General features: G+C 35.3%; 1 protein-coding gene across 2 annotated transcripts in view; it reads right to left on the minus strand.

Annotated features, from left to right (window-relative positions):
- pbx3a (pre-B-cell leukemia homeobox 3a) overlaps window positions 1-11260 on the minus strand; it is a 95348-nt gene extending 84088 nt beyond the window's left edge. For both annotated transcript variants that reach the window (XM_056457273.1, XM_056457275.1), the window contains exons 1-2: window positions 10657-11260; window positions 5910-5983 (exon numbers count right to left, since the gene is read on the minus strand). In XM_056457273.1, the coding sequence (XP_056313248.1) occupies window positions 5910-5983; window positions 10657-10820 (238 nt within the window). In that variant the 5' untranslated portion in view covers window positions 10821-11260. The remainder of the gene's footprint in view (window positions 1-5909; window positions 5984-10656) is intronic.
- Window positions 11261-11864: the final 604 nt, after the last annotated feature.

The following is an 11864-nucleotide window of genomic DNA, read 5'->3' on the forward strand; positions in this document are numbered from 1 at the left end:
TAAGGTGGGTCGATCTAAGGCTTGAAACTCCAGGGGTGAAAAGGAGTCCCACTCCGGCCCAGGGATTAGGAACCGGTTGTGTGTGTGGTGCATGACTGGTGCTTGTAGTCCATTTACCAGCATATTTGTGGTCCAATGTGATCTGTGTGTTTACCAGCAATCTGCACAGGCTGGATCGCTGGTGATCATAACAGAATCTTACTGTTCATTTAAAAAGGCAAATAACAACTAAATAAATTAATAGTTGTACAATGTTAACAATTTCCTGTAGAATCTGCAGTAACTTACTGGCAGCAGTTCTCCACTAATTTACTGTAACTCAATAACAGCAAAAATACCGTATTAACATTTACAGTACCATTGATGTATTTTCAGTATTATATATCTTTACTGTAAAATATACAGTAATTTTCACATTACAACTTTAAAATACAGTAACATACCGTGTAACTGTTCTACATTACAATACAATTCAAATTACAGTTAATTACTGTGTACTGTGTAATTACAGTTGTATGCTGTAGCTAACAAAAACAGTATCATACTGTTAATTTTATAAGGCACATAACTAACCTAAATAACTTTCGAAGTAAATAACTAATGCACTAACTAACTAACTAACTAACTAACTAACTAACTAACTAACTAACTAAATAAATAAGTCACAGAATTTTTACAGTATAAATCCAGCAACCACAGCAGCCATTAGATTACAGTTTATTTAAAGGGAAATGTTTTACGGTGCAGTGAATGTGCAGAAACTGCTTCAGACGCACATGCAAATTGTCTGCATTCATATAAACAGTAGGTCACTTTTTAGTTACAGTTGTATGCTGTATCTAACAAAAACAGTATCTTACTGTAATAATAAGGCGAATATAATTAAATCAAATAAACAAATGTTTTTCTTTTTTTAAAGGGAAATATTTTACAGTGTATGTGGAGAAACTGATTCTGATGCACATGCATACTGTCTGCCTTCATATTTACAGTAGGTTGCGTTTTAGTAACAGTCGTATTCTTAGCTAACAAAAACAGTATCTTACTGTTCATTTCAAAAAGGAAAATAACATTCATTCATTTTCCCTTCGACTTAGCCTCTATTTCAGAGGTCGCCACAGTGGAATAAACTGCCAGCTTATCAAGCATATGTTTTACACAGCGGATGCCCTTCCAGCCACAACCCAGTACTGGGAAACACCCATACACACTCATTCACACACACACACACTCATTCACTACAGCCAAATTAGCTCATCAATTCTCCTATAGCGCATGTGTTTAGACTTTAGGGAAAACCGGAGCACCTGGAGGAAACCCACGCCAACACAGGAGAACATGCAAACATGCAAACCCAGCCGGGACTCCAGTGCTAACCACTGAGCCACCGTGCCACTTCTGAAACAATTTAACAATGTGTAAATAACGTTTCATGTTTTCAGAGCAATATAATCAATAGATTTCAGAACTAAGAACCAAACAAATGTCTCAGCAAAAAAAAAAACCCAAAAGCTCCTGCTATATCTTTCATAAACCTCTTTCTTTCAGTCGTCATAATCTCTCTTTCTAAAACAACAGCATACATCAATGTTCATGCTGCCATTTAGTTCAAACTTTTGTTATATTTGATAGTTTCTCCTAATTAAATTTTATTGCCCAAATAGAGATATAATATTCAGGCTGATTTATTTGGCTCATTAGCTCTGTCAGATTGCGTCAATAAAAAAAAAAAACGTCCCCAGGCAGGCTTTCAGAAGTGCTTACTTAATATAAAGCACGTCTGTAAATCAGCCTAATGAATCAAATGCAATTGCTTTGCTTTACTGAAAGCTGACAATTGATTTCTGCAGATTGAGAGATGCATTTTTGTAAATATGCGTGCGCTGCAAAAATGATGTTTGCATGTGAAATTATTAGACGTGAGTTGAGTTGAAAGAGGAGTCACTCTATGCTGTACACTCTGAGACTTTTGCTGCTTGTTTAAATTACTTATATAAAATGAGTCGAATCAACACAATGTTTACGTTTTTTGAGAGGCACAACTTAATCAGTGTATATAGAGAAATCAGAGGGTGAAATTCACCAAATGAACCTTTTAAAGATTCTTTCCATACATTTTAAGACCTCTTTGCCACTTTAGGTTTCGACATTGATTGGCGACATTTTAACTTACTGAATTTTTACTAACTGCACTACCTGACAAAAGTCTTGCTGCCTATCCAAGTTTTAGGAACAACAAATAGTAACTCGACTTCTAGTTGATCATTCGGTATCAGAAGTGGCTCATATGAAAGGCAAAGGCCTCTAGATTACGCTTATTTTACCAAAATAAAATATGATCATGTCTTGATTTTGAATTATTTCATTAGGACAGTAAGGTCTGACTTTGCTTAGACAAAAGTCTTGTCACTGAACAGAAATAATGTCCAGTATAGAATAGGTCGTCATGCTGCAGTGGAAACAGAATGAATATTGTGTCTGACTCCATCATGAGCTTGGAGGACTGCATCCAGACATCTCTGCAATGACTCAAATCACTGATTAATAAAGTCATCTGGAATGACAAAGAAAGCGTTCCTGCAGGACTCCCAGAGTTCATCAAGACTCTTTGGATTCAACTTCAATGCCTCCTCCTTCATCTTACCCCAGACATGCTCAATAATGTTCATGTCTGGTAACTGGGCTGGCCCATCCTGGAGCACCTTGACCTTCTTTGCTTTCAGGAACTTTGATGCGGAGGCTGAAGTATGAGAAGGAGCGCTATCCTGCTGAAGAATTTGCCCTCTCCTGTGGTTTGTAATGTAATGGGCAGCACAAATGTCTTGATACCTCAGGCTGTTGATGTTGCCATCCAGTCTACAGATCTCTCACACGCCCCTATACTGAATGTAACTCCAAACCATGATTTTTCCTTCACCAAACTTGACTGATTTCTATGAGAATCTTGGGTCCATGTGGGTTCCAGTAGGTCTTCTGCAGTATTTGTGATGATTAGGATGCAGCTCAACAGATGATTCAGCAGAAAAATCCACCTTCTGACACTTTTCCAAATAATCAACTAGTTTATTCGAATAATCAAGTTATTATTCGTTGCTCTTACAACTGGGATAGACGATAAGACTTTTGTCAGGTAGTGTACAGATTAATTGTAAGAAAGCACAAGTAAAGAGTGGCTAAATTTAATCAATTCAACTGCAAACAGTTATAAAATACATGGAAAATAACCATGCAAAAAAAAAAACTTGTTTACTGCTTAACCACGTTGCATATACATACCCAGGTATACATTTCTAGGGACAGCGAAATACGTAACCTGAGGTACGTCTGCTCACAGTTTTTGTTTTTTGCAAATGCACCATAGGCCACTGTGTGCACTTTTTGATGATCTCGATTTCTCTTGCGCGTCTTCTTCTCCCATAAATCCACCAGAGGGCGCAATATACACTTCAGCCGACCCGAGGTGCATTTCCCAAACAACGACATAAATCATGACTGAACTTTTATAGAACAATGCAATGTTTGGGAAAAGAACGATGCAGTGACAAGCGTTTCCCAAAAAAGTGGTTTCTCTGTCGCTGAGCCATCACGTTAGTTATAACGTAAAACACCCATAATGACGCTCTAAACGAGGTGGAGTAACTTCTTTAGAGAAAAACCCCATAATTTTTTGTTCAAAGTATATTGTTTATATAACTCCTTTACAAATATTATTGAGAATATTCTTACCTTAAACATAGGCTTGTGCCGGTATTCGGTAATGCGATAAATCACGGTAATGAATATGCACAATATTGTTATCGTGGGCACTTCAAAATACCGTGAAAAATAATAGATCCGAATTTATATTCTTAGAACGCGCCTTAGCTTATTTTCCATCAACCGCTTGAAGAAACACTGCGTATATGCTGCGCGAAACTGATGCGCACTCTGATGTAAACAATCCCCACATGTAGCAGCACTGTGTGAGCGCCGCCGCTGCCACCGCACTATAATCCTCACACGAAGAAGAAGCATGGCGGAAGGAGGAACGCTGCCGACAATTTATCCCCCTTCAGCTTATTTTCCATCAACCGCTTGAAGAAACACTGCGTATATGCTGCGCAGAACTGATGCGCACTCTGATGTAAACAATCCCCGCATGTAGAAGCACTGTGTGCACGCAGTGCGCGCCGCCGCTGCCACCGCTCTCTGATCCTCACACGAAGAAGAAGCATGGCGGAAAGAGGAACGCTGCCGACAATTTATCCCCCTTCAAAAAGGGTAAAGTCAGAGGTTTGGAAATATTTTGGGTTCCAAAAAAATGCAGAGGGATTGCTGATCGAAGACGGTTTCCCTTTGCACATTCACTTTGATATAATTGCTCAAGTTTACTTTTATATTGTGTATTGTTTTATTTATATTTATTTGTATTTAAATGTTTGAAGTACTTTTAGTTAATTAAAAAGTTATTAAAGTTACTAAGTTGACGAAACTGAAGTTTGTGTTTTTTTACCTGTTTCTCTTGTAAAATTACAATATCGTGATAATACCGTATACCGTGATAAAAGCTCAATCAATTAATCGCAGCATGAAAATGTGATACCGGCACATGTCTACTTACACATATTCTAATCTATAAATCATAGAAATTGTTAATGGTTGTAATAATAATAATAATAATATATTTGCTTTTATTAAGTAGGATATTGTTGTTGAAAAGTCTACTTTTACAATCCGACACATTCATACCACTGCGGAAATGTTCTACCCAGCAGGCTGAAACTGACTTTAATGTTTTTTTAAACCATTTTGAACATTAAAACATTCGAAGGGAATAGGGAATAGGGGGATAACTGGGAATAAAACACAACCAGGAACTATGTTTTTAACTACAGCTCAAGAGGTGTAGTTGCAAGCGTACAAGTTTGCGACACAGTTTGTGAACGTTCATTGGAATGACGGATTTGGGAAACACCAAATCAACAAAATATGTTTGTAACGACGGAACTTGTAACGTGGTTAATGATGGTTTTGGGAAACCACTTGGCCGGTTTTGCTGTGGACTGATTGACCGACTGACCCACCCACCCCCTTCCCTAAACCCAACTGATAGTGTTTTTAAAAGCAATCTAGAAAAAGAAAAGCCATTGTGTGATTTAACCACATCACATGGCGAGCTACTGAGCAAACTGGTAAAAGTGGAAAAGCTGTCCATACTGAGGGTTCAGCTTGTAGCGCGAAAAAGAAAAGAAGCCATCTGCAGTGTCACACCGCAACATAGCGTTCGTTTTAAAGGTTCAAACGTACCTCTGGTTACATAATTCTCACTCTCCATAAATGTAGACAGGGGTACATATCCGCAATGAGCCTATGTTTATTCTAACACCACTTTATGTTTAGTGGTCCCTTACTTATCAGGGGTCGCCACAGCAGAATGAACCGCCAACTATTCCAGCATATGTTTTACGCAATGTCAACTGCAACCCAGTACTGGGAAACACCCATATATTCTCACATTCATATACACACATATACTACAGCCAATTTTGCTTACCCAATTAACCTATTACAGATGTGTTTGGACTGTAGGGGAAACCGGAGCATCCGGAAGAAACCCACACCAACATGGGGAGAACATGCAAACTCCACACAGAAATGGATGATTGCATAATAGTTCCCCTTTTATAGTTTTTCTCCGTTAACATGCATGGCCTGAATATTGTAGTCACACCTTTATTAAATCAGTCATCCGGAAGCACATAGACGCAGCTCATTCACACTTTGCTAAGGAAGCATCTGTCAGTGTAGAACACACTATTGTCTGTATTAAACGTGAGCTTCAGTCAGACTATTGTGAGCTGCATTGAAGAGCAGCATCCGTGCAGGTGTATTACGGGGGCGCATTGTGCGGGAAATAAAGGAGCACTTACCTGTTTTCTCTTTGATTTCGCAGAGCACGCTGAAGAGAGCCGGCTTCATCCGGTGACAGTTCAGCCCGTGCTTTCTATTAAAGACAAGCAGAGGAATATTTGATCATTCACACATGCAGTTAAAATAGTGTTTCACATTGATTCCTCAACTGTGCTGCTAAATTTAGCTACTTAACTGCTTCTTACAGTATCATGCAGGTTCAGTGTTTCTTAGGAAGCAAATGGTTATTTTTCATGTGCATTTGTGGCCTATACTAATCTTTTATTGTTTAAAAGACATACAGTTATGTACAAAAGTATTCACCCCCTGTGTGAAACTTTAATTCCTTTATAAATATTTTCCCAAGTGCTGTATAATGGAGAGATTTTTTTTTGACAGATTTTTCAATATTCATTCATTCAGTCCATTTATTAATCCAGGGTCGCCACAGCGGAATGAACCGCCAACTTATCCAGCATATGTTTTACGCAGCTGATGCCCTTCCAGTTGCAACCCATCACTGGGAAACACCCATACACTCTTACTCACACACATACACAATGTTCAATTTCGCTTACCCAATTCACCTATAGCGCATGTGTTTGGATTGTGGGGGAAACCGGAGCACCTCGAGGAAACCCACGCCAACACGAGAAGAACATGCAAACTCCACACAGAAATGCCAGCTGACCCAGCCGGGGCTCGATCCAGCAATTGTGTTACTCACTGCGCCACAGTGCTGCCTAAAATTTATTTATATCATCTAATTTTGTGCAGGTTCATTGTTTCTCTTAATTGTATATACCTTTGAATATGTTGCTCCCACAACTTTTGTCTGATCTTTGAAAAAAACCATAACCCAGTTAAACATTCTACCCTTAAATCCCATTTTTCCATTGTTATTAACAAACCCTCCTTCCATAACATGTCATAGGCGTTCTCTATGTTGAAGAAAACCCCAATTAAAACCTCCTTATTAGGGACCGAGCACCGCGAATGCGAGAGTGTATGGGTGTTTCCCAGTACTAGGTTGCGCTGGAAGGGCATCTGTTGTGTAAACATATGCTGGAATTGTTGGCGGTTTATTCCGCTGTAGCGACCTCTGATAAATCAGACACTAAGCTGAATGAATGAATGAATGAATGAATGAAGGAATGAAGAAATGAATGAATGAATGAATGAATGAATGAATGAATGAATGAATGAATGAATGAATGAATGAATGAATGAATGAATGAATATGCACATAGACAGAAGTGTACAGTGGAACTATCACTGAAAAAATAAGTGTGCAAATTTTTAAGTTTTTAAATCACACTGATAAATAAGTAGCCCACTGAAAATGATTTGTTTGAATAAGCAAGTAATTTATTCAGCTAGTAATTTATTCGTTTACATTTTTTTAAGGTAGGTGGTTGCAAACAATTCATATGCAAATAAAATAAATTAAGTCGAACATTTAATATTTACTTTGTTTAAACTCAGCCCATAAAAATAGTTTGCAACCACTTACGTTAAAAAGACTTTTACATTAATAAATTACTAGCTTTATCAATTACTAGCTAAATCCAATGAATCTTTTTTTTAGTGTTGTTATATAATATTATAGACTAATAAATAGTATGCACATAGACAGAAGTGTACAGTGGAACTATCATATATTCTGTGTTTAGTTATTTTTTTTCACATTGACACATAAGTACTAGACTGCATGTAAATGTGCACATAAACTTAAGTGTATAGCGAAAGTAACATATACTCATCCTGTATTTGTTTATTCAAATATATATATATATATATATATATATATATATATATATATATATATATATATATATATATACAGTTGAAGAATTATTTGCCCCCCTTTAAACTTTTGTTTCTTTTTTAAATATTTCCCAAATTATGTTTAACAGAGCAAGGAAATTTTCACAGTATGTCTGATAATATTTTTTCTTCTGGAGAAAAAATACAGCTAGAATAAAAGCAGTTTTTAATTTTTTATACATAATTTTAAGGTCAAAATTATTAGCCCCTTTAGGCTAGTTTTTTTATACAGAACAAACCATCGTTATACAATAACTTGCCTAATTACCCTAACCTGCCTAGTTAACCTAATTAACCTAGTGAAGCCTTTAAATGTCACTTTAAGCTGTATAGAAGTGTCTTGAAAAATATCTAGTCCAATATTATTTACTGTCATCATGGCAAAGATAAAATAAATCAGTTATTAGAAATGAGTTATTAAAACTATTATATTTAGAAATGTGTTGAAAAAAAATCTGCTTTCTGTTATACAGAAATTGGGGGGAAAAATAAACAAGGGGGCTAATAATTCTGACTTCAACTGTATGTGTGTATATATATATATATATATATATATATATATATATATATATATATATATATATATATATATATATATATATATATATATATACAAATGACAAAATATTTGTGCTGTTTCAGCTAATATTAAACAGGGGTTTGAGTAAGGCATACAAACGTATTCTTGAGTGTACTAAGCTGCATGTAAATATAATCATATAATAAACAGTATGCACATGAAAGGTGGTTGCAAACAATTTTTATGTGAGCTGAATTCAAACAAAACAAATTTAATCGAACATTACTAAATTTAATTAGTTTAAATTTAGCTCATATAAACAGTTTTCTTCACTTACCTTAAACAAATTAGTAGCTAAATCCAATTAATAATTTTTAGCGTTATTAAATTATAATAGGCTAATAAACAGTATGCACATAGACAGAAGTGTACAGTGGAACTATTTCCTGTGTTCATTTTTTACACATACTAGACTGCATGTAAATATGTGTTTTGATGTTAAATAACAATGTTATAAATATTATGCACATAAACATAAGTGTACAGTGGAACTATATCCTGTGTTCATTTTGTTTACACAGACACATACTAGACTGTATGTAAATATGTGTTTTGATGTTAAATAATAATGTAATAAACATAAGTGTACAGTGAAAGTAACATATACTCATCTGATGTTTGTTTATTTAAAAGGATATATGTATATTTTACAAATTTAAGTGAATTGAACAATGAAGTTGTCCTAAAAATCTCAAGAATTGTATTGTTTCAGCTCATTTTAAATGGGTAGGGTTTGAGTAAGGCGTTTTTTGTTTTTATGTGATAATCTAATAAATAGTGCACACGGACAGAAGTGTAGAGTAAAACTATCATATACTGATCCTGTGTTCATTTAAAAATATATAGTAAAATGGTTTTATATCACACTGAGAAATAAGTAGAGGGTACTAAGCTACGTGTGAATATTTAGTAGTTAAATGATAATATAATAAATAGCATGCACTGACAGGTGTACAGTGAAACTCTCATACACTCTCAGAAATAAAGGTTCACGATCTGTCACTGGGGTGGTACCTTTTCAAAAGGTACAAATTTGTACCTAAAAGGCCCATATTAATACCTCAAGGGTACATATTAGTACCTAAAAATTACAAAAGTGTTCCTCTTAAAATTTTTAGGTACTATTATTTACTTTTGAGGTACCAATATGGACCCTTCAGGTACAAATGTGTACCTTTTGAAAAGGTACCACCCCAGTGACAGCTCGCATACCTTTATTTCTGAGAGTGTATACACTCTCAGAAATAAAGGTACAAGGGCTGTCACTGGGGTGGTACCTTTTTGAAAGGTACATATTTTAACTTAAATGGTCCCTATTAATACCTCAAGGGTACACATTAGTACCTAATAAGTACAAAAGTGTACCTCTTGAAATTTTTTGGTACTAATATATAGCTTTGAGGTACCAATATATACCCTTTAAGTACAAATATGTACCTTTCAAAAAGGTACCACCCCAGTGACAGCTCTTGTACCTTTATTTCTGAGAGTGTACTGAACCTGTGTTCGTTTATTTTTAAAGTGTATATTTTTACAAATTTAAGAGAACTGAACATAAAACTATTAAGTTGTCCTAAAAAAAACTCAAGAATTGTATTTTAGCTCATTTTAAATGGGTAGAGTTTCAGTAAGGCATACACAAACGTACTTTTTTATTATATAATCTAATAAAAAGTGCACATGGATGTGTAGAGTAAAACTATCATATACTGATCTTGTGTTCATTTATTTTAAAAAAAATGATAGTGGTCTTAAAAAGTGGTTAAAAGCCAAACAGCAGTGTTTGCACAAATAGTCTACTGTTAGTTTGTTGGATCATGTCGCCTTTGCTTTTGCTCCAGTAATTTTATGCAAAGAAATATATTGCTGTATATATGTTTTTTATTATAGTTCCATTTTGTCAATTTGGTCAAGCCTCCTTAAATAAATAAATATATATATATATATATATATATATATATATATATATATATATATATATATATATATGAATCACATTAATAAATAAGAAGCCTACTAAGCTGCTTGTAAATGTTTTGTTATATGATAATATAATAGCATGCACTGACATATGTGTACAGTGAAAATAACATATACTCATCCCATGTTTGTTCATTTTAATATATTTATATTCATTTTTTTTTACAAATTTAAGTGAATTGAACATAAAACAATTAAGTTGTCCTAAAAATAACCTCAAGGGTTGTGTTGTTTCAGCTCATTTTAAACAGGTAGGGTTTGAGTAAGGCATAAAAAAGTGTATAAGCTGCATGTAGATGGGTTTTTTGTTGTTAAATAATAATAATAATAGCTTATAAAAAATAGTATGCACATTTATATAAGTGTGTAGTGAAACTAACTTTGCCTGCGCCTCGTCCAGGCTCTGGTCGGTGATGGTCATGATCTGCTGTAAAATGTCTCCGATGTCCTGCTGTTTTCCGTCATGAGGCGACGGTAAAGACAGCGGGTGTCCAGCGAGGGTCACGCCGCCCAGGGTCTGCATCAGATGCGTCTGATCCTCCATCACACAGCTTATCTCAATGTGTTAAATCCACTCTCAAGAAAGAGAAAGAAAGAGATTCAGACGCTGTCCTGACTCCTGAATACTTCAACGCAATCTAAATGATGGATGCGCGTAACAGTCCCGAGCGCGCGCAAATAAAAACACACACAAAAGTGCGCTCTCCAATATCAGAAGCAGTCTGTGATTGTTCACTTATTGTTCAGCATTTCCGATAGTTGTTATTGCAAGCTATTATTCCAGCTTTCTCCAGTGTCAGCTTCTGCAAAACTTCAGGTAAAATCCCCCGTCTATTTGATTTCCATCTTCGGAAATGTGACTGAGATTCTCGTCGAGCTGCTGAATAATAACACGGACAGGTTGTTAACGCAGATTTGTCTCCTCTGGATGATGATGTACAGCAGATGTGATGCTGTGAGAATCTCCGTGTGGATTTTCCTGCCTGTGTCCTGTACAGCAGCAGCTCCTGAGGATGAGGATGATGATGAACAGTGTTGAACATCAGTGTGTGTGTAGAGTGTAGACTCCGCCCACCGCCGCTGCTAATGGACAGATCTTACATACTTGAAGTCAGAATTATTCGCCTTCCTGTGATTTTCTTTGTCAGATATTACCCAAATTATGTTTAACAGAGCACATAAACGTTCACAGTATTCCCTATAATATTTTTTCTTCTAGAGAAAGTCTTGTTTGTTTCATTTCAGCTAGAATAAAAGCAGATTTTAGACCATTTTAAGGTCAATATTATTAGTCCCCTTAATCAATATTTGTTTTTGTCTACAGAACAAACCAATGTTACACAATAACTCGCTTAATTATCATAACGTAAACCTAATTAACCTAGTTAAGCATGTCACTTTTAGCTGAATATTAGTATCTTAAAAATACACTGAAAAAAGTTATTCAAAGATGATTCCTTGGATTTACTCAATTTTTTACGTTTAGTGGTTGCAAACATTTTATTTTGGTTGAATTTAAACCAAAAAAATTAAGTTGAACATTGTTAAATTTAATTTGTTTGTTTAAATTCAACACAAATAAATTGTT

This window comes from Danio aesculapii, chromosome 5 (assembly GCF_903798145.1).
Source record: "Danio aesculapii chromosome 5, fDanAes4.1, whole genome shotgun sequence".
Taxonomy (NCBI): Eukaryota; Metazoa; Chordata; class Actinopteri; order Cypriniformes; family Danionidae; genus Danio; species Danio aesculapii.